General features: G+C 32.2%; 1 protein-coding gene across 1 annotated transcript in view; it reads left to right on the forward strand.

Annotated features, from left to right (window-relative positions):
* The window catches only part of DOK6 (docking protein 6), a 709,371-nt gene that overhangs the window by 256,858 nt on the left and 428,926 nt on the right, over positions 1 to 23,587 (forward strand). The window contains exon 2 of the mRNA XM_074201732.1: positions 13,067 to 13,174. Coding sequence (XP_074057833.1) covers positions 13,067 to 13,174 — 108 coding nt within the window. The remainder of the gene's footprint in view (positions 1 to 13,066; positions 13,175 to 23,587) is intronic.

Raw genomic sequence — 23,587 nt, forward strand, 5'->3', positions numbered from 1 at the left:
TTACTTTGTGGAAAGTGTTATGTTTCTTTTCTTTTCAGGTTTATATGGAATAGTTTTATAAAACAACAAAGGATAGAAACTTTTTCCCATTGAGGAAGACCTTTGCTTATTGTTTGAAGTTTTATTTTTAGGTTTTTTTTTTATAACTCATATTACTGTGATAAATTCATTATACTTACAGGAGTTCTAGTTATCATCATTTGTGGAGATTTGCTAATTTGCTAAATAGGATTATCCTCCTATTCCTTATCAATATTTTTATTACTTTCATAGTTCATAGTTTTCATCATGTTATCTCAAAATTTTTAGCAAAATTAAAGTGCTTTGCAAACAAGTTTCTAAGATGCTATCAATTATTATTATAAATTACTATATATATAAGAATTGGGAAATGTTTTCTCTTAATGTAGAGCAATCATATCTTTGAAAGTGCTCCCATTATATGAGAATGATGAAAGAATAACATTTTGATTGAAATGAAAACAAAAGAAAAACAGATGGTCTAAGTGAAATTTCTAAATATTGAGCTAGTAAAGGTTTTAAACATTCATAACATAAATATGACTACAATCTTTATAAAACTATACATTTAAAAATGCAATTTCTGGGAGGCAAAGTCAAGATGGCTGATTAAACACAGGGATTCACTGAGTTCTCCCCCAAACCCTTCCAATTACCTTTAAATGACTATGCTAAACCAATTCTAGAACAGAAAAACCCACAAAAAAGACAGAATGAAACAATTTTCCACTCCAAGACAACTAGAAAAGTTCTCTTACTAGGATGAGAAAGGAGCACATTTTAGCATAGGCCACACCAGTAAAAATAAGGTCATATAAATAAGATCAGGATTAAGGTAACTGGAACAGCAGTGGTGAGTTTCTAAACCTCTCAGCCCAAAGATGGCAAAGACAACTTAGAAGTTTGGCAGGAAAGAACTGTCACTCCTGGGTGAGAGTAGAGCACAGTTCAGCTAAATCCTCACCAGTACAGACCCAGAGCCAGCAAACCAAAAGCAGGCCCTGGGGAGTCATTGGATCTGCAGTGGTACCAGGTACTTTCAGAGCTTTCAGCCCACAAATGGGGAGGGGATCAATCAGCTGGTCACAAGAAGATACATGGGTCCCTTTGCCAGTATTGAATGTAGAATTCTTTGCTTTGACCATGCTCAGATCCGGGTCACAGTTCTAAGTGACAGTCCCAGATCAAAGAGGAGCACTACAAGTTTGTGAGAGTTTGTGGCTACAGGGCAATAGAACCCTCCTTATAGTTTCAGCAAAATAAAAACATACTTGTAGTCACTCATAGATCAGAGTACAGACTAGTAGAACAGTAAACACACTATTCTTTAAACCACCATGGAAGAACTGAAAACTTACAGGTGCCTGTAACAACTGGACAAAGCCTCTGAAGTCTAGGAAAATATGCCCTCCACCCTGGAAGCAGAGCCCTATTTTAACAAAGAGTTAAAAGTCAAGGAATAGGTTGGACAAATGAGCAAACATAAAAAATAATCTGATTATAGAAAATTGCTGGGGTAACAAGGATGATCAAAACATACAATCAGAAGAAGATAATAGAGTCAAAGTTCCTACATCCAAAGTCTTCAAGAAAAATATGAATTAGTCTCAGGACCTAAAAGAGCAAATAAATTGGGAAGAGAAATAAGAGTGATTCAAGAATAGTGTGAAAAATAAGTCAACATCTTGGTAAAGGAAACCCCCAATATTCTAAAGAAAAGCAAATCTTAAAAAACAAGTCAGAATAGGTGAAAGTGGTAGAAACATTTTTCAAACATAGAGATCAGAGTCAAATTAATAACAAAAACAGTTATTTCCCCAATTGATAAATTGATAAAAATTGATAAAAATTCAAGAAAGAAGAAAACAAAACCAAAATAATGAAAAAAATAGAAGAATGTGAACTATCTTATTGGAACAACAACCAGAAAAAATAGATCTAGAAGAGGTAACTTAAAATTTATTGAACTACCTGACAGTCATGACCATAAAAAGAACCTTGATCCTGTCTTTCCAGAAATTATCAAGGAAAACTGACCTGATATTCTAGAGCCAGACAGTAAAATAGAAATTGAAAGAATCCATTAATCCTGAAAAATATCCCAGAATGAAAATTCTCAGGAATATTGTAGTCGTATTCTAGAATTCCCAGGTCAACGAGAAGGTATTTCAAGAAGCCAGGACAAAAAAAATTCAAGTATCTCAGAGGCACAGCTAGAATAACATAAGATTTAGCAACTTCTATATTAAAGGATCATAGGACTTCAAATGTTATATACCAGAGGAAAGAAACTAAGATTACAACCAAAATTCAACTCTTCCCCTCAAAATTAAGTGAAATCCTTCAGAGAATAAAATAAATATTCAATTAAATAGAGGACTTTTAAGTATCCTTGATGAAAAGAGCAGAGTTGAATAGAAAATTTGATTTTTCAAATACAATACTCAAAAGAGGCATTTATAAAGGTAAACAGGAAAGGGAAATCATAAAAGACTTAATAAAACTAAATTGTCTACATTCCTATATGAGAAGATGATAACGCTAACTCAAAAGAACTTTCTCAGAAATGATTATGTATAAAGAGAGGGCACAGGTGTGAGTTTAATATGACGGCATAATATTTAAAGAGATAAAATTAAGGGGTGTCAGAGGATTGAAATTTGGAGAAGGGGAAAGGGAGAAATTGAATTATCTCATATAAAAAAGCAAGAAAAAGGTTTTGTAGTGGTTGAGAAGGGAAGGAAGTTAGCGAGTTTGAGTGAACTCACTTTCATCAGAATTGGCTCAAAAAGACAATAATATAACCACTCAATTGAGTTGAGAAATTATCTTACCCTACAGGAAAGTAGGTAGGGAAGGAAGGGGTAATCTGGAGCTAAACACTTTTGAGGAGGGATAAGTTGAAAGGAGAGAGAATAGAATAAACAAGAAGATAAATATGTTGGATGGGGGGGAACATTTGAAGCATGTTTCTCTGAAGAAGACTTCGTTTTTCACACATAGAGATCAGAGTCAAATTAATAACAATAACAGTCATTTCCCCAATTGATAAATGATCAAAAGATATGAACAATTTTCAGATGAAGTAATCAAAACTATCTATAACCAGATTTTTAAAATATTCTCACTATGAACTAAAAAATACAAATGAAAGCAATTCTGAGATATTACTTCATACCAATTTTATTGACTAATAGTACAAAAAATGAAAAAAAGACCTATATGTATAGAAATATTTATAGCACCTCTTTTCTATTTGTAAGAAGCAGAAATTAAGACAATGCTCAACAACTTGGGAATGACTGAATAAATTGTGGCATACAATTATAATAAAATATTATTCTGCTATAACAAATTATGAGCAAGATACTCTCAGAAACCCTGGAAAGACATACATGACTTGATGAAAAGAAAATGTACTGTGTACAATGTAACTGCAGTATTGGAAAGTGATTAGCTATGAATAACTGATCTATTCTCAGTAATTCTCAGTTGTCCAAGACAACTCTGAAGGACATTAGATGAAAAATGCTATACATTCCCAAAGAAAAAAAATGATGATGTCTGAATTGAATTTTTCTTGAGGTTTTTTTAGGAGGCATATATGCTTTTGTTCACAAGACAATTACAGAAATATTTAGCGTGACTACACATGTAAAACCTAAATTGAATTGCTTGCCTTCTCAATGAAACAGAGTGGGAAGAGAGGAAGGGAAATAATTTGCAATTAAATGTTTTAAAAAAAAACATTAAAAATTATTTTTTACATGTAACTGGGAGAAAACAAAATACTGGAAAAAAAAGCTTAATTCCAATTCTCTTAAACCCTTTTCGCTATCTTTTCTTTCTTTCTAAGAAACTGCTAGGGGAATATCATAATGTCCTACTTCCATCTACATAGGACATGCTTACCATATAAATTTTTCACATGTTTTTTCATTAGAATATGAACTGTTGGGCGGCTAGGTGGTGCAGTGGATAGATCACCGGCCCTGGAGTCAGGAGTACCTGGGTTCAAATCAGGCCTGGGACACTTAATAATTACCTAGCTGTGTGGTATTGAGCAAACCACTTAACTCCATTGCCTTGTAAAAATCTTAAAAAAAAAACAAAAAACAATGTGAACTGTTTGAAGGTAGAAATTGTGCTTTTGCCTTTATTGATATCCTTAGCACTACCATAGTACTCAGCACATAGCAAGCAATTAATAAAAACTTGTTGTTGGGGAAGTTTGATAACACAGTGGATAGAGAATCAGCCTTACTGACTACAGTACTAAGATACTTGATACTTAATTTGGCCTCAGATACTTGATACTTAACATCTGTTTGACATTGGGCAAGTCACTTAACCCCATTGTCTTGCAAAAATGAAAAAAAAAGCCTATTGACTGATCAAGAGACTGTAAAATAAAAGTTCTCATAAAATGAATGGCATAATGAATTGTCACTGTATACTTGCTTCATCCACCATAAACTACACTAGAGAAGGATTAATACTTCAAATATTTTCAATTGTTTATCAGTACTTTAGCACAATAAAATTCCATCCAAGTTTAATCAACATCTATTAAGTACCTATTCTTATTGCTGAGGGATAAATTTCAAAAGAAAAAAAATAAGATACCTGAAATAATGTATTATCTAGTTGCTGGGGGGTGGGGTTAGGGTGCTGGATTTGATGTAAGGAGACCAAGACTTGATTCCTTGCCCTAATGCTTACTGTCTTTTTTTAATCATAGTTCCATTTTATTAGGAAGTTGTTTTATTTTGTAATATTGTGATCATTATAAAAACTGTTCTTTTGGGGGATGGCTAGATGACATAATGGATTGAGCACTGGCCATGTAGTCAGGACTACGTGAGTTCAAATCTGGCCTCAGACACTTAATAATTACCTAGCTGTGTGGCCTTGGGCAAGTCACTTAACCCATTGCCTTGCAAAAACTAAAAAAAAATTTTCTCTTGGTTTTGTACATAGTATTCTATATCAGTTCCATCAGGTCTTCTCAGATTTCTCTGAATCTGTATTTTTCATCATTTCTTATGGTACAATAATATTTCATTAAATTCATATACCATTTCTTTAACCTTTTTTTCCAATCAATATCTTGTGTTTTGACTCTTCAAGTAGTTATTTGTTTATAATAATGTGTGAAGACTCTGAAGATGTAGTATAAATATGAGAGACAGTTTGACAGAGAGAAAAATGAGATTTGTAAATTATATATGGTTTTAAATCTGTTGTGTTGTTGAATCTTGTAAGACCATGAGCAAGAAATTTGGCCTCTCTGGGTCCCATTTTAGACTCTGGAAAATCTCTTGGAAGAAATAACCCTAAATGTTTCTGCTAGTTCTAAGGTTATAGTTAGTATTCATCATCACTTAATAATAAAAACCTTGTCTTTGGTTCATTTCATTAATGACTACCTCAGGAATTAAGTGAAAATCTGAGGAACTTGATACAAAAATAGCATAGTATATTTGATTAATCACAGAGAATACTGTCATAATTCCAATTAGACTACAACTTGAATGTTTCATTTTAAACAAAATGTAACTTATGAGTTCTTTTAAAGAAGAGGAACATTTTTTCCTTTTAAACAACAATAAATTTTAAAAAGTGCTTATTATTATTATTATTATTATTATTATAAATATTTTAAGTGAAATCTACAAGGCCTGATAGTTCATTCTTCCTTTTCTTTGAAACATGCATATACAATTTCAAATAACATTCAGGCATTCTATTATGCATGATTTGTATCCACATGTATCCACACATTATTGTGTCAGATATAAAAATATCTTACCTTAGTGAACAGTAATGAACATATAGCATACAAAAAAGCTCATTTAATGAAAAATTTTTATTTTATGTATGTCAAACCTTGAAAAAAGCCCTTTATTTCATACACACACACACTGAAGAAAACATTGTAGAATGTGCTCCTGGATGAAAATGTTATAGAATATGCCAACTTAGATTGTGTTTGAGAGAGATTCATAATTCATTCCAGGCCCCTTTAAAGAAAAACTGTAATGGAGCACATGGATAGGACACTGACCCTGGAGTCAGGAGTACCTGAGTTCAAATGTGACCTCAGACACTTAGTACTTGCTTAATTGTGTTACCTTGGGCAAATCATTTAACTTCAATGCTTTGCAAATAAATTTTAAAAAAGAAAGAAAAACTGTACCTAAGATTTACCTCAGTTTTTAACCCTGTTGTCAAAAATCCTCATTTGATACTTTCTTGAGGGATTAACTATGGGTGTGGACATAAATCAAATTTTAGGAAGAAAAATCAACTAGTCCAATGAACTGATTCCATAAGATAAACAGGCATAGTAAAGAACTTGTCATAGGTCACATGGAAATGTTTTGAAGTAGAATCCCAAATCAGGTCACATATCTCATCAACTATCATCATTTTCATTGCATTATCCTGTCAATTGAGACCAGAAATTCTGGATCTGTCTTGGAATTCTTGAGAACTTTTCCCTTTAAAACATAAAGTTTCTCTCCTTAGACTTTGGACTGTATAGACATGAAAGTGTTGTTGAGTCCAAAAGATAATTATGGTTACAAAATTCAGTGATAGAATTTTCTCTCCTATGGCAACTTTACTGTCGTACATTTGTCATCTCCCTTATTTTGCTATGTCCTGATGTGCTTTTTGCCAACTAATATTTACTGAAGATGGTGCAATAAGAAGAGAGTCAGCTGTTCTTTGAGACTGTGCAAGGGAGATTATGGAAATGCTTATTTAGATGGATTCAAAAAATAGAGAGGCCAGGAAGTGTTAATTGTATACCATTTCTTTTATAGACCTTTACATTGCAAAGTACACATTGCTCCCATTTACTTCAAAGAACAAACAACAGCCCTTTCCATTTTCAGGGATACATCAGCTTATCTGACTGTTTCACCTCCAGTGAAAACATTAATCAATGTTTTTATCCATAAGAACTCCTAGAGATGACACAAAAACAATCCTTGCCTTCAAGAAACTTATATTTCAGTGGAGATGACATGTAGATTATATAATCTATCTATAATGTGAGAGAAAATGCAATGTGACCTCAAAAAGGAAGACAAGCATCTAAGAAGACCTGGAAAGGCCCTTGACAGAATGTCGACTTTGAATCTTGAAGGAAACTAGAAATATCAAGAGACATAGACATTCCAAATATATTATATGATGTTTCTCACTTCTAGATAAAAATCAACTCGGTTTTAATTGCATTTTAAAGATGAGGAGAGTGAAGTGATAAAGAGAGTGTGGATCAGAGATAGGATTTGAATCAGATCTTTTGACTTCACATTAAATACTTTTTCTGCTCCTGTTTTCTGTTCTTGTGAATTTCTGAAATTAAAGAGAATAGAATAATTTGATCATTCCTTTGAATCTGCAGCACCTCAGGGACCCAAGTTAGAAAATGATTAGCATTTAAATTTCCCTTCATGAAGAGATTTTATCTTTCTCATGCAACATTAAAATAGTAAATATGAGATGGCTTGAGTGGGAGAAGGATACAGTGACTAACAATCTGACATTTTTTCTTTCATGACTTAGAATAGTCTCCCATACTCTTTTCAAATGGCAATAAAGAACTTTGTAACAAAATACTCGTACACACACACACACACACACACACACACACACACACACAAAAGAATTCCTTGAAAAAAAAGGTATTAAACTAGTAGCAGAATTTTTAAATGAGCAACACATGAACGTTCAGGATAAATTCCTGGAGCATTATGGACATGTAAGTCCATTTACATTGAAATTAAAAAATTTAAATTAATCCTAAATAGAGATGTACATATACCTTTATACTCATTAAAGAATTTCATTTGGTTTTTTGGTTATTAAAAGTCAGTGACAAGGATAGAAATCCTAACTTAAGGTAGGGATTTGAAGAGATTCTGGATGTAGAGGAAAGAAAGACTGAGAGATATGGAGAACTGATGCCAAGGAGAAGGAATTATGTGATGAGGCCTATGCCCTACACAACCACCAGGTGTTTTTTAATTCATTCCAAAAGAAAAAAAAGAGAAGAAAAATATAGGCACTTGGCCAGATATCCAGGAGAAAAAAGAAAAAAGAAAAAAAAAGAATATCAGATTTGTATTTGACACTGGCAAGCAAAAGGGTAAAGTGACAACTGGATTTGCTTTGTGTATAACATAATATTTTCAAGTCTATTAAAATTAGGTATTACTAAGAGGTACAAAATACCTATGGTAATAGAGGGAAAGAAGGGATGAGATGAGAAACACCTGAATCTTCTTATCAGACTTGGCTTAAAGTCAATTTACAGACATACTCAGTCAACTTAAAAAACATTTAAACTCTCAAGTATTAAAAGGGGGGAAGGGAGGGGGGATGGAGAAACGGAGGGGGAGAGAAAAAATGGGAACTAACAGAAGGAAGGGAAGGGTAAAAGGAAAAAGGGAAAGAGGAAATAAAGGGGAGGGGTGGATGTAGGAGGGCAAACACACTGAAGGGAGTGGCATTCAGATATAAAATACTGGGCAATATGGAAAAAAGGGGGGAAAAGGTGGGGCAAATACAAACAGAGGGAATATAACATGGAGGGCAATAAAGAATTAGTAATTATAACTTTGAATGTGAATGAGATGAACTCTCCCTTAAAACATAAGTTAATAGCAGAGTGGATTAAAAACCAGAATCCTACAATATGCTGCTTACAAGAAACTCATTTGAAGCAGAGCTATACACATAGAGCAAAGGTAAAAGGTTGGAGCAAAATATATCTTGCTTCAGCTGAAGTGCAAAAAGCAGGGAATAGCAATCCTTATCTCAGACAAAACAGCTGCAAAAATAGATAGTGTTAAAAGAGATAAAGAAGGAAACTATATCCTCCTAAAAGGTACCATAGACAATAAAATGATTTCAAAACTGAATATATATGCACCCAGTGGGATAGCATCCAAATTCTTAGAGGAGAAGCTGAAAGAACTACAGGAACAAATTGAAAGCAAAACTCTACTAGTGGGAGACCTCAACCTCCCACTCTCAGATTTAGATAAATCAAATCATAAAATAAAAAAGTTAAGGAGGTAAATAGATTGTTAGAAAAACTAGATATGGTAGACTTATTGTTAGAAAAACTAGATATGGTAGACTTATGGAGGAAACTGAATGGGGATAGAAAGGAATATACCTTGTTCTCTGCAGTACATGGCACTTATACAAAAAATTGACCATACACCAGGACATAAAATCCTAATTATCAACTGCAGAAAGGCAGAAATAGTGCATACATATTTCCCAAATCACAGTGCAATAAAAGTAATATGCAATATTGGGCCAGGGAGATATAGACCCAGAACCAATTGGAAACTGAATAACATCATTTTAAAGAATGAGTGTATCAAAATACAAATTTCAGAAAAAAATAATCATTTTATCCTAGATAATGACAATAATGAAACAACATACCAAAACCTATGGAATTCACTCAAAGGGTCTGTCTTTAAATGCTTACATTGTATCTCTCTGCTTTAAATGCTTAATACTTGGGAATCTATCTCCCAAGACAAACCCAGAAATGATGTGAACATAATTATAAAACAAGTCCGACCCAAATAAAGTCATATCAAAATAACTGGAAAAATATCAAATGCTAATTGGTTAGGTCAACCTAAAATAATAAAAATGACAATTCTACCCAAATTAAATTATTTATTCAGTGTCATAGCAATCAAACTACCAACTAACTACTTTACCAAGCTAGAAAAAATAATAACAAAATTCATCTGGAGCACCAAAAGGTCAAGAAATGTAAGGGAACTGATGAAAAAAAAATGTAAAGGAAACTTGACCTAGCTCTACCAGATCTAAAAATTTACTATAAAGTGGGCAGTCATCAAAATTGTCTGGTACTGGTTAAGAAATAGAATAATGGATCAGTGGATTAGGATAGGTTCAAAAGAAATCACAGTAAATAACTATAGCAATTTACTATTTAACAAACCCAAAGGCATCAGCTATTTGAATAAAAACTCATTATTTGACAAAAATTGTTGGGAAAACTGGAAAAAATAGTATGACAAGAACTAGGCATAGACCCACATCTCACACCCTAAATCAAAATAAGATCAAAAGAGGTACAGGATTTAGACATAAAGAGCAACATCTTAGATAAATTTATAGACCAAGAAATTATCTATCAGATGTATGGACAGGGGCTAAATTTATGATCAAACAAGAATTGTAGTTCATTATAAACTACAAAATGAAAGATTTTGAATATATTAAATTTAAAAGTTTTTACACTTATAAAATCAATGCTGCCAAAATTAGAAGGAAAGCAGAAAACTGGGAAACAATCTTCACAACTAGGAATTCTGATAAATGTCTCATTCCTAAAATAAGTAGAGAAGTGAATCAAATTTATAAGGTTACAAGTCATTCTCCAATTGATAAATGGTCAAAGGACATGGATAAACAGTTTCAAATGAAGAAATTAAAGCTATATATAATCATATAAAAGTACTCCAAATCATTATTGGTTAGAGAAATGCAAATTAATAGAACTTTGTGATATTACAGCACACCTATCAGATTGACTAAAGTAAGAAAAAAGGCAAATGATCAATTTTAGAGAGATTGAGGGAGGATTGGAATGTTGATATATTGCTAGTGGAGTTGTGAAAAGATCCAACCTTTCTGGAGAGCAATGTGGAACTATGCTCAAATAGCAATAAAACTGTTCATACCCTTTGACCCAGCAATTCCAATTCTATGTCTATATCCAGAAGAAATTATAAAAATGGGGAAAACCCTAGATGTTCCAAAATATTCTTAGAAGCTATTTGTAATGGCAAAGAATTAGAAATTGAAGTAATGCCCATCTTTGGGGAATGGCAAAACAAGTTATGGTACATGAATACTGTGGAATACAATTGTTCTATAAGAAATCATAAATGGTCATACTCTAGAGAAGCATGGAATGACAGTTTAACAAAGCCAGGTAATTATTAAGGTTCTGAGGTCAAATTTGAACTCAGGTCCTCTTGACTTCAGGGTCACTGCTCCATCCATTGTGCCATCTAGCTGCCTTTCATGAAGTCTTTTCAGGTTTTACCTAGATCATCAGCAAATACACTCCATAAATACAGAGAGAGGATGCTCCTCATCATTTCTATTTTTTTTACAAGGCAATAGGGTTAAGTGACTTATTCAAGGTCAATAGGTGAGTTCTCAGTTTAAGGAGGATTGCAATGGAGGCTGCTCATTGAAGGAAGGAACAGTGGGCTGAGTTAGAACAGATTCCAACAATGGGTAGTGGGGAGAGCAAGCCTTTTAGAGGATATGGGATATAGAAAGCAGGGTGGTGTAATTTCTATAGCAATTGAAAGTTGTTTAGAGTTTCCATGGAGAATATGGATTGCTTGGGTTCTCCCTGGAAACAAAGCTTTTTGAAATTTCTATAGAGGTTAGGATTCCTTTTCTCAGGAAGCAATACTCAACCAGACCCAACTCAGCAAGAGTGAAACGCTGATCTGAATCTAACACCTGGAAGCTTTGAAATTTGGCTATAATAATCCTGGGAGTTTTCATTTTGGAATAACTTCCATTAAGCAATCAATGGATTCTTTCTATTTCTCTTTTACCTCTGGTTCTAGAATATCAGGCAGTTTTCTTTGCTAATTTTTTGAAAGATGATGTCTAGACTCTTATTTTGATCCTGTTCTTTGAGAGCAGGGACTTTTACCTTTCTTTATATTCTCAGTGCTTAGCACAGTGCCTGAACATGGTAGCCACTTAACAAATGTTATTGATTGACTGTTCTTATTCAATTATCTTGTTTCTTTGCCCTTCTAAAGTTTTTTTTCACTAGTCCAATATAGTGAGGCCTCTTTACTGCAAAGATGTTTTTAGTTCCTATTACTTTGATAATTTCAATGTCTTCTTTAGGGCAAAATAAAGAAGGTCAAGGTCCTGATAAACTCTATTTTGCTTTAGACCATGGCTGACATACGATTTTCAGTTCTGGGTACCATATTTTTTGACAGCTTCAACATATTTAGAGGACAGTGATTAATACTGCAGAAGTACCTAAAACTATGAAATGAACAAACAAGTTGAAGAAAATGAGAATGCTTTTCTGAATTTCTTCTAGGAAAGTTGCTTAATTTCTCTGATTTGGGTTACCAAATATGTATGATTATAAATTAAAGAAGGGTTGGGATTTGAGTAGCTAAAGAAATTGTTCGCACCAGAGTTTCCATAGTTACAAAAGGATGCATTTGCAAGGCTGTTATATGGAAGGGGGTTAGTCTTATTCTGGTTGATCTCAGAGATAATTAGGAAAAAGGTGATGAGAGTTGCAGAGAGACAATTTTAGTTCAACATAAGGAAAACATTTCTAACAATTCAAGATGTCAGAAAGTGAAACTGTATTCCTTGCAAATCCTTGTCTTATCCAAATGACCAAATTATGCTTAAGTATTGCTTTTTTTCTTCTAGATTCCTATTTATTTGAGTAGCTTTAGACATCTCTATTCAAAAGTCTATGTCAAAAGGAAGGAAATAATCAAAAGAAAAGGTTGAATTCAAAGGTTTTTTAAAAAAAAGTTCTTAATTTCACCTATGAATTTTATTTATTCCCAGTGAACATGGAGAATTTCACTGAGAATCGTCTAACACTAAAATGGTTGATAATGAATATATATTATATTGTGTTGATAAAAAATGTAGTTACTTTGCCATAAGTTGAGAGAAGTAAATATATTGAAAAAATAGCTTATGCTCTGTTATGAAGTGACAAAAGGTAATTTATGAATTAAATAATCTTTTTTTTAAGTTTCTGTTGTTTTTAATGAAAAACATGTTAAAGAATGACAAAAATTTACAGTCAGAGAGAAATGCATTCTTTAAAAAAGATAGTTTTCTTTTATTATAATTTCTTCACAATGAATTAATTGAACCATACAAATCATGTTTCTAATTTCAATAAACTTGTTTAAGCAAAAAAGGATAATAGGATTCCTTAATTTGTTTGCAGATTTTCAGACGTTGCTGGTTGGTTTTCAAGAAAGCATCTAGCAAAGGACCCAGAAGACTCGAAAAATTTCCAGATGAAAAAGCAGCTTATTTCAGAAACTTTCATAAGGTAAGTCCTTAGTTTTCTGAAGCCATGAGGAATATCAGAATCCATGAAAGCAACTGGTGAAGAAATTTCTTTTGATTGAACTCTGCAAAGGCAAAAATGTCATCACCAAAATTAAATGACCCCTTCTGATAAAGTATAAAAGTTATTTCCCCCTCTGTACTTTAATCAATTGGTCTAAATGCAAGTAGTATCTTTGGAAAATGAAAGACTTATTCTTATTGCTACTTTGCAAAAAGAGATGACTCATCAGTCAACCAGATCATTTGTAAAAGTGCTGAATAGGCACATTTGTTCTGTTCAGGTTAATTGTGAATTTGTTACTTTAACTTTAACTGTAAGCAGTATTTGAGTTATTCATTTTGAGAAACATTCTTGATATGAAGACTCCATTTCTTATTCCCATCATTTTTCCTGCATCAACTTTTATGAATATTTACTAAATTCACATCATAGACTGTCTTTAATGACATAAAATTTTCTCTAGTCACTAGAGTAATCTGTTCCATAGCTATCTAGTCTAAGTACTACTCCCCTTTTGATTTTGTCATCCTGTGGCAGGAGGGCCATATTATTGAAAACAATAGTATAATAGTTTTTGACTTCAAAACTTCATGGAATATATGAAGGATTTTAGAGTTCAGTGTCTTTTCTTACCCACCATTTAAAAGCCTGTAGCTAGGGTAAATATTGAGTAGTTAAGTAAGAATGCAAGAGCTTGAAGTTAGAAGGTTCCAAGTTTAATTGTCACTTCAGAAAATTGCTGTGTGACCCTGGATGAATCATTTAACCCTGTTTACCTCAGTTTCCTCAGCTGTAAAATGTGGAGGGAAGTGGAGAAGGAAATAGCAAACCACTCCAGTATCTTTCCCAAAGAAATCCCAAATGGTTCACAAAGTGTCATTCACAACTGCACTGACTAATAACATCAAAATGACAGATACTTAGAGAAAGTTCCCTGCTGAGTGGTGTTTTAGACAGTTTTTATAGAGTTCCCCTTTCCCTATATGTATTTTAGCTTCCCCTGTCCTTCTCCTATTTCTTCTTTCTTGTATTCCCAACTGTTTGTTTCTTCTTTTTCCTCTTTCATTATTTTTTCTCTTAAGTTTAAACTAACTATAAGTATTGTACACCTGTACTGCTTAACCCTAGTAAGAACACTCAAGGTTAAAGGAAATGTATTTTCCTTGGTCATCTAGAGTCTGCTTAACTAGAAATCACTACCAATATTCTTAACTTATCTGTCAATGGGCAAACCATGCCCCTAAATTACTCTGTAAAAATAACCAACAAGTCTGATTGGATAGAGCCAATACTTTGAGTCTAATGGACAATTACCAAAGACATACAAGTAAGTTCTTAATATACAATGCTTCCAGTAAAAATGCTCATGGATTTTGTTTTGTTTTATTTTTCTGTTTCCTCCCAGCATGCAGTCAAAAGGTAGTGGAGATAATGTGAATCAGTGAAGGAAATTTTAATGGCATAGTTTCATATTAGAAAGCAATTGTTTAGATTTTATTGACTTCCAAGTGAGGCTTCTCACTCCCATCCCCCCAGCTTAATAATTGGAATCATTACACACAGTCCTAAAGTACTACTTTAATCATGTCAGGGTTATGATGATTAATGATTTATTATTTCACCTTAGTCCAAATAACCCAGAGTGGACTAATTCAGTTTGCAAGTGATTTAGGAAACCTTAAAGAATTTTAACTTTTTATGGCTGCTGTGATTAATTATGAAAGAAAACACTAATGTTAAACCAGCTCTTTCTTGTTAAACAGTAGAGCATTTGTCCTTGTGCAGAACAAATGTAGGGATAATTTTCAGGAAAATAGTAAATTTGGGTTTTTGGATCCTTTTACATTGGAAAAATAGCATGTTTTAATGTATAAAGATAAACCCAACTCCAAAGTCTCACTCCTTACACATAAAGGTTATATGACTCCATCTAATCACTTAACATCTTAGTGACCCAGGTAACTTTCAAAGGTTGTAATTTTCAGAACTCATGACATTAGCATGAATGAAGGAAAGTTTTCCACTAATAAACCCCCACGTCAATGAAATCATGTCTAAGCTATAAGAATAACTACATATGGGCTGTAACAGATACCTAGATAGCTAGATATATATATATATATATATATATATATATATATATATATATATATATATATATATATATATACATAGAAACATAAATAAATTAATATATAGATATAGATATGTTCAAATTTTTAAGTTTTAATTTTTATTATTTCTGTCTGCCCTGATTCAGAATAGTAGCATCAATATCATCCAACCAAGAACTTAAAATTTTCATGCTTTTTTTGTTCCTCTTATCTGAAGTTTTCTCAACTTTGCTAGTTTGTGTTTGTGCAAATGTTAATATTTGAAGAAAGTTCTACTTATACAACCTTATTAAACCATCTTCAGAACAATTCAATAAGATAAGGAATGCATTATTACTCTTACTTTAAAGATGAGGAAAACTAGTCGCATTGAAATGCATTGACTTATCACAAGATGCCAAGCCAAGACCAAGAAAAAGTTCATCTGACTGCATATTTATTTATTATATTAAATACTACAGATTTACATGCTCTAATAGGTATGGTTGGTGCTGTATTCTTCCATCCATAATCCTTTGCATACCTGTACTTTCTTCCTTCTCCAATATCTTTTGTCTCTCATTTGCTTACCTTAAAATTATGTTCTATAAATCTCCTTCTAAAATAGACACTAAATAACTTCAAAGTCAGATAAATCTCATGATAAATTAGTAAATAGTACTTTAAATTTACATCCCCTTGGTTCAAAACAAAAATAAAGTTACCAAGGCAAAAAAGACTTTAATGTTTTAAAAATTAATTTCAAAAAGTATCTAGAAAAATATTAAATTTATGTTACTGGAAAAAGAGTCTCCAATTTGATGTGCTTCTTGAAGACAAGAATAATGCCAGTTAGTAATGCAAAGCCTTCAGATTCCAACAAGTTTCTTTCTTCTGTAAGGAAGACAACTACTTCAAATGATCCTTATAAATCATGCACTCTGGTATTTTCATCACTAAGACTTCCCTCTTCTGGATATTAAACACAAAGGCAGGGAAATTCTTCCCATTTGTTTTATTGTTTGTATTTAAAAAAAAACAAGGACATTTGTCATTAACTATATTGAGCTAGTCATTTAAGTTCTCTAGATTTCAATTTTCTCAGTTATAAAATGAGAGTGACTCCATAGTCTCTAAGGTCCCTTATATCTCTAATGTTTCTAATATTTGGTAATTTTATAATACTTTCTTACAGAAGATAATTTATTATTGAATCTATCATAAATTCAGTATAAAGGGCTTCAATCTTTGAAGTATGTCACACTAGACTTGATATGAATTTAGTGTGAAATATAAATTTTTTCTATTGGACAAAGTAATGAGGCAATACAGTGGTACAGAAACCAGAGGACTGGGCATTGAGTAAGGAAGACATGAATTTGAACCATGACTCAGATACTTTAGTAGAGTCAAGTTACTTAAATTCTCTGGATCTCATCTTCCTCAACTGTAATCTCTCAGGTCAATTCAATTTCTTCATCTATATTCCTGTCATTCTATGTTATCTCAAACTTGGATTATCTAAAGTGAAGCTAAGCCACTTTATACACTCTTTTTCAGGTGAAATGTCTTTCCATATTGGAAAAGATTTATGCCTTCTCCCTCTACCCCATGGAATTTCTATCTTCTTTAAGTCAGCTCACTTGATAACACCTATATGAAACATTTTAGTATTTCCCCACTAGTTATTAGTGATCTCCTTCTTAAAATGACTTTTTTATATACTATATTTTCTTAACTGTGTACATTTCATAGGGTTTCAATAGATTGCAAGTTTCCTTGTGGCAGGAACTTTTTTCTTTTTATCCCTAGTACTTATCACATCTTTAATCATTCAATAAACAAACATTCATTAAGTTCTTCCCATGATTTACATAATGTTCTACTAGCTGCTCACACAAGACTCATCTTCCAACTCTGATTTTGTAAGTCTGTGATTCTCCTTCTTGGCTATTGGTACATTCTGAATAGTTGACATTTTTTGAGAGTTCACGCCCCAAATTCCAAGTTTGATAGGACTTAAAATTGTCTATTCCTCTTTCTATTTTTTTTTATTTTGGGTATTTAATTATTTGTTAGTGTTTTACAATTATTATTAAAGATATAATATCACTTTAAAAGAAATTGACTTAAGTGGCAGCTAGGTGGCATAGTGGATAAAGCACTGGCCCTGGAGTCAGGAGTACCTGAGTTCAAATCCAGCCTCAGACACTTACTAATTACCTAGCTGTGTGGCATTGTGCAAGTCACTTAACCCCATTTGCCTTGAAAAAAAACCCACCTAAAAAAAAGAAATTGACTTGTAAGCTTTATAATTTGATCTTGATCTAAGTTTTTCTGAAGGTAGTATAAACTGAGCCCCCTAAACTGATATTTCTCCTCAGAAAGGAACAATGCCAAAAGTCTTTGATGGGCATGAAACAAATGTTGACAAGAAAAAGTCTTATAAGGAATATATGTCTGAAAAAGAAAATAAGCCAATCACAAAGTGGTAATAAGGAACCACTGAGGAGTGGCTAGGTGGCACAATGGATAGAGCACCAACCCTGGAGTCAGGAGTAGCTGAGTTCAAATCTAGCCTCAGACACTTAATAATTAGCTAGCTGTGTAGCCTTTGGCAAGCCACTTAACCCCGTTTGCCTTGCAAAAAACCCTAAAAAGCAAAAAACAAAAACAAAAAAAAAAATCAAGGGAACAAAAAAGTAAAAGTAATGAGGGGGGCACATGTGTAAAGTTATGGAGGGAGATGATTGAATGTGTAGGCCAAGTTTGAATGAAATATAAAGTAGGTAATGGATTAAAAAAAAGAAAGATGAATTGGAGCTAGATTATAAAGGTCATTAAATATCAGAGACATTTGTATTTCATCCTAAAGGCAATAGTAATTGATTGATACTCAATAATTGAACCAACTTCTTCAAATATCTGATTTAAGAATGCCAGTTTGAATGCTATGTGGAAAATGAATTTTAAAAGGAAAAGTTGGACATAGAGAGATTACTGGAATAATTCAGATGAAAAGTGATGAAATAAGATATGAACTAGAGTGATAGTTGTGTGAGTATAAAGAAGAGGCTTTTGTGGAAGTAAATTGCTGCCATTATTTTGGCAACTGATGAGAAATGAGAAGTGAAACGGAGTAAAGTCAAGAATCATCCCAGTTTCAACCATGTGTGATAAGAAAAATGATTGAATTCTTGAGAGAAATATAAATATTAATAATAAAATTATCTTTGACAGAAATACTAAAACATGGAAGAAAATTGTATATTTGAAAGTGGAAGAAAGTAACAGTCTTTGTTTTGAACATAATGAGCTTAAACTCTCTTTAGAACATACAGATAGAGATATCTAACAGAGGATTAGCTATGAGAGACTGAAATTCAAGAAAAAGATTGAACATGGAGATTTTGGAGTTGTCTTCAAAGAAATGAAATTATTGGAGTTGATGAAATGTTCAAAGAAGTGTACATATATATATGAAAGAGTTATATTGACAGACCTGAATGAGTACTTCATTTTCTTGTTTTAGATTAAAGTAATCAATTTTTGTTTTCGTTGGAATTTAATGACATCTTAAAGTTTTTTTGATCCTACTACTTTAACAAAGGTTTAAAGCAGCTTATAAAACTAAAAACAAAATTAAAAGGTTTATTAAAAAGAAAAAAGAACACATAACTTAGTTTAGAATAGAAGAGAAATAAATGTTGTGAGGTACCTAATATGAGTTATTTATAGTACCTGAACATGGAATTTAGTTTTGAAGTTTCTGATATCTAAAGCAACAAAAAAAAAAGGAAGGAGACAAGGAAGGAAGGAAGGGCAAAAGTAACATAGTCTGTGACACAAAGAAGGTGAAAAAGGTGCTATATAAATGTTAGCTATTGTTATTTCTACTACTACTTAGTAAATTTTTTAAATGAATTAATTAATAAATTAAGGGAAAAATTATACACTAGACCATGTGATGTCTTTAGGTTACATATAAAGATAAAAGTGAAATAATACCTACTTCCAAGAAGCTTATATTCTAATAAGCAAAAATAAGTATAAAGGGTAATGGTGATCAGGGAAGAGAATTTTTGTCCTGAGAATCCATAGAATGTTAAGTGGTGGGGCCGCTAGGTGGTGTAATGGATAAAGCATGGGCCCTGGAGTCAGGAGTACATGGGTTCAAATCAGGTCTCAGACACTTAATAATTACCTAGCTGTGTGGCCTTGGGCAAGCCACTTTAACCCCATTTGCCTTGCAAAAAAAAAAAAAACCCTAAAAAAAAAAAAGAATGTTAAGTGGAGTATTAAAATAAACCAGTCACTCATTCCAGGAGCATTGGTTGCCTTGATTCAATTGCTAATCTTGTAGATAAAATGTAGGGACTATAGTTTAGATTGATGTACAATGACTAGATGATCCTAGATATCTGGGAAGATGAATGTGAACCAGCTAAATGTAAGTCATTAGATGAATTTATGCTTGCTCATTTGTTGATATAACTCTTTCCTAGGCAAGAGGTCCCAAAATGCAAAGAATAGATAGATGTGTATTAACTCTATTTTTGCCAAAAAAACACAGGCAATTTAGCCAAGAATGTTTCTCCTCATTTTCAAAATTATTTCTATAAGAAAAATTTGTGTTCCATTTTCCTTTTCTTAGACATTTACCATTTGTTTTTAAACTTTAATTTCTTTTCAATTATTGTTGCTATGCCATTGGGCCTAATGATATAGGGTATAAGGCAATAAATCAAGGCCATTAATAAGCTAAATAAAATATTTTCAATCTGTATTAGGGTGCTATTTGGAATGAGCTAAGAAAGCAAATGTTTCTTTATCAGCTCTAACATTCTGTCATACTATATAGGGAACATAAATATTACAAACCTTATGGGTATTAATGGGCTCGTTTAAACATTTGATATGTTTACTGCTGGAGAGATCTTGTGGCATAAATCAATTTTTTAATATGAAATAGCTATAAAAACTGTAATTTTTACTTCTTGGTAGAAAGAAATTTGAATTTCAAATCACTAGCTGCTGAAGGAAGTTATTAAAAATGCATTAGGGTTGAAAATGTAGCTGTATATAATTGTCATAACAGATATTCAAAACAAATTTATCCTCAATGAAAACTGAACTAGAAGAATTTGCATAAATTCACCTAATAAATTTCCCTTAATTTTCCTAGTAGATGGAAAGAAACAGTTTAAAGAAATTTTAATAAAATAAAAACCAATGTTGTCAATATGGGAAGGAAAATCTAAATAAAGTCTATTGAAGGAAAGAGGGTGGAAGGATGAGATTGCAATCTGAATGTTTAGGAATGAAAATAAACCAAGCTTCAAGAGCAGAAAGATGACAAAAGAACAGTACTGTTCTGTTCATTAAATACATCTAAGTGAAAGAATGGTTATGTCATGTCAGTCCTGCTTTTATTTTGTGTGGAAATGTTAGTCTTTATCTCAAACTTAATGTCAAGCTATGAGTGTTAAACAGAAAGTGTTACAATGTAAATAATACTCTGTTTTTAATAGAAAGCTCTGGATTCTTATCCTGGCTTTTTCCATTTCCTACCTTATGATCTGAGGTTAGTCACTTAGGTTCTCAGGGTATCAGTTCCCTTATCTGTTAAATAAAGGGCTTAGACTTGATAGCCCTTAAGGTCCATTCCAGTTCTAAATCTATGACTTAATTGACTATTTTGTGACAATGACAAAAAATTTGTAAATCTTATTTCATTGATTAGAGAAATTAAATTGTTAAGTTCAGTAGCAATGCACAGATGTTAACTCTTAATTACATCAGACATTGAAATGTAGAATGACAATATGTCTTCCCAAATCTGCTTGCAACTCCTGTCATTAATTTTATTCCTTAGGATGAAAATATTTTGAAATAATTTTGCTTCTTGGAAAGTTAACTTATGCAGTCATGGTCTTACTCATTAATAGTTCAAGTTCATTACATTACATTGTCACTTAATTATCTTCAATTCCTCTACATTCAAATGATGTATAATTTCATTACAGTTGGACATCTCCACTAAGGTGTTTCTCATCCTTTTCATATATCAATGGTTTCATTGTATTATTGGCCTTTTTTTTGATAAATTCATTTATGAAAAATTTGATACATTTGGAAAAAAATTTAAAAGACATTAAATATATGTGATCCATTCTTCCTAGGATCATAAATTAAAATTGCTTTTTCCTTCAATTTCTCCATCTGTAAAATGGGATTTCTCTTCTTTTATAAAAATACCTTCTTCCTTCAGCATGATTACAAGGTCCTTTTTCATTTTTTTTTCTTTTTATATGTTCTTTTTAATCAAAATCCTTTGAAAAAATATGTACACAGATCAAATATAATATTCAAGATGTCATGTGAAAAGGATTAATTTAAACTATAGTAATATTTCATTTTCTATTATTTGAATCAAATGGATTATAAATAAAAGTATTCTTAATATTACCTTCTTTTTTGATATACTTATTTAATTTTTTCTAAGTCAACTGCAGGTAATGGATCATGTTCTATCCAGCTGATATAATTTTTGGTGGGGAAGGGGAATGGTATCCTACAGAATATTTTCCCTCTTGAAATACAACTAGTGATGGCAACTGTAGGAAAAAAAATATGGAAGCAACTTCTATGATGAACTTAAGATAAAGAATGTGATCTATTCCACAGAAGAGCTGATGGTATCTGAACACAGACTGATATATGATTTTTTTCTTTTCTCTCACTTTATTTTTTGTGAGGTTTTTCTATTCTTGTGGGAGGAGGGGGGAATTGTGTTTACTCTTACAATAATTCTATTTAAATAATGTGTAAATAAATAAATAAGTTTTTTAAATAAAAAAAAGATTTTCCCTTTCTCTTAGGTTTATATCATCAAGAAATTTGATAAGCCTTTCATTGATTCTTTCCTCCTCTCTATAATTTTAAAATGGTGAACTTTTTGGAAGAAGAAGCATTTGAGCTGAGCTTTGGAGAAAGATAAGATAAAATCTGAAAATCTCAGAGGAATAGAGAGATGAGTGATAGAATGTCAATTGTATGGAAAGACTAGTAATGCAGTAGAATTAGTGTCATGTGTGAAACAGAGCAATATGAATTAAGATCAGAATGGTGAGGCTATATCAAGCCTGTCTGACAAAGGGATTTATATTTTATCGCAGAGAAAATGGGAGAAAGGGAAGGTTTTTTTAAGCAAGAAAATTGTGCAGTCACAATTTTGGATTTCAGTTCTTTCATACAAATATATCAATTAATTCACTGACTTTTTTGTGTCATCCTCTACATTGACAGAAATACCAACTCTGCCTTTGTTCAAGATATATCATTCAGTCATAGATGTGGTGGTGTGGTGTAAAGAGATTTTTCAGAAACTACAATCCATAATCAAATTCAATGCTATATTGTTTCTATAATGGACATATCAATCTATTCTTTGATAATCATACTCTATAATCTTCATAACTTCTGTACCCAAATATCCCTCCATATATATGTTATTTTCCCCATTAGAAGGTATCCTCCTTGAGGAGAAAGACTGTGTTTGTTTGTATTCTATTCTCAGTATTAACACTATGATTTTCACTGGGCAAACTTATAAAAAGTGTGTCTGTTTTTTTCAGAGGGATCCTAGTATGGATTGGTTTGCTCCTCCCCAGAATCTCCCTTGGGTTTTCCTGAGTCATTCTTTTATAGTTAGCCACTCCCAGAGTTCTTAGTATCTGGAAGTATTTCTTCTTTCAAACTAGGTGATAAGAAATAATGAGAACTTAAGTAGCATGGCCACCAAATAAAAATAGCTCTCTAACCCACTGTCCTCTGCCCCCAGCCCCTAATACTTATTGACAAGAGTCAAAGGTCCTAGATTAACTTCTCCTTTGTGCTCTGAGAAATTATAAAAAATAATTCAAAGAATCAATATGTTGCTTTTTATAGCTCTGAGTATCCAGTCAGGAATCTGCCCTAGACAAATATGCTACAGTTTAAAATCTATTTCTCTCTTAAAGTGGTCATTTCCCTTTCTCTGTTTCTGTCTCTGTGTCTCTTTCTGTGTCTCTCTGTCTCTGTCCCTTTCTCTGTCTCTATCTTGCTCTTTCTTCTCCATCTCTCCTAAATTATTGAAAATATAAACAAAAGCTGACAATGTAATGGTATTCCACATTTATAATAATATACTAGTCAAAAAATAAAGCCACATAAACTTTAAGGAAATAAAGATGTTTCAGGGATTAGCATAATTGCTAATAAGAAGGAAAAGAGAATAACTGCATTGAATCATTGACTA

Source organism: Macrotis lagotis, chromosome X, assembly GCF_037893015.1.
Source record: "Macrotis lagotis isolate mMagLag1 chromosome X, bilby.v1.9.chrom.fasta, whole genome shotgun sequence".
NCBI lineage: Eukaryota > Metazoa > Chordata > Mammalia > Peramelemorphia > Peramelidae > Macrotis > Macrotis lagotis.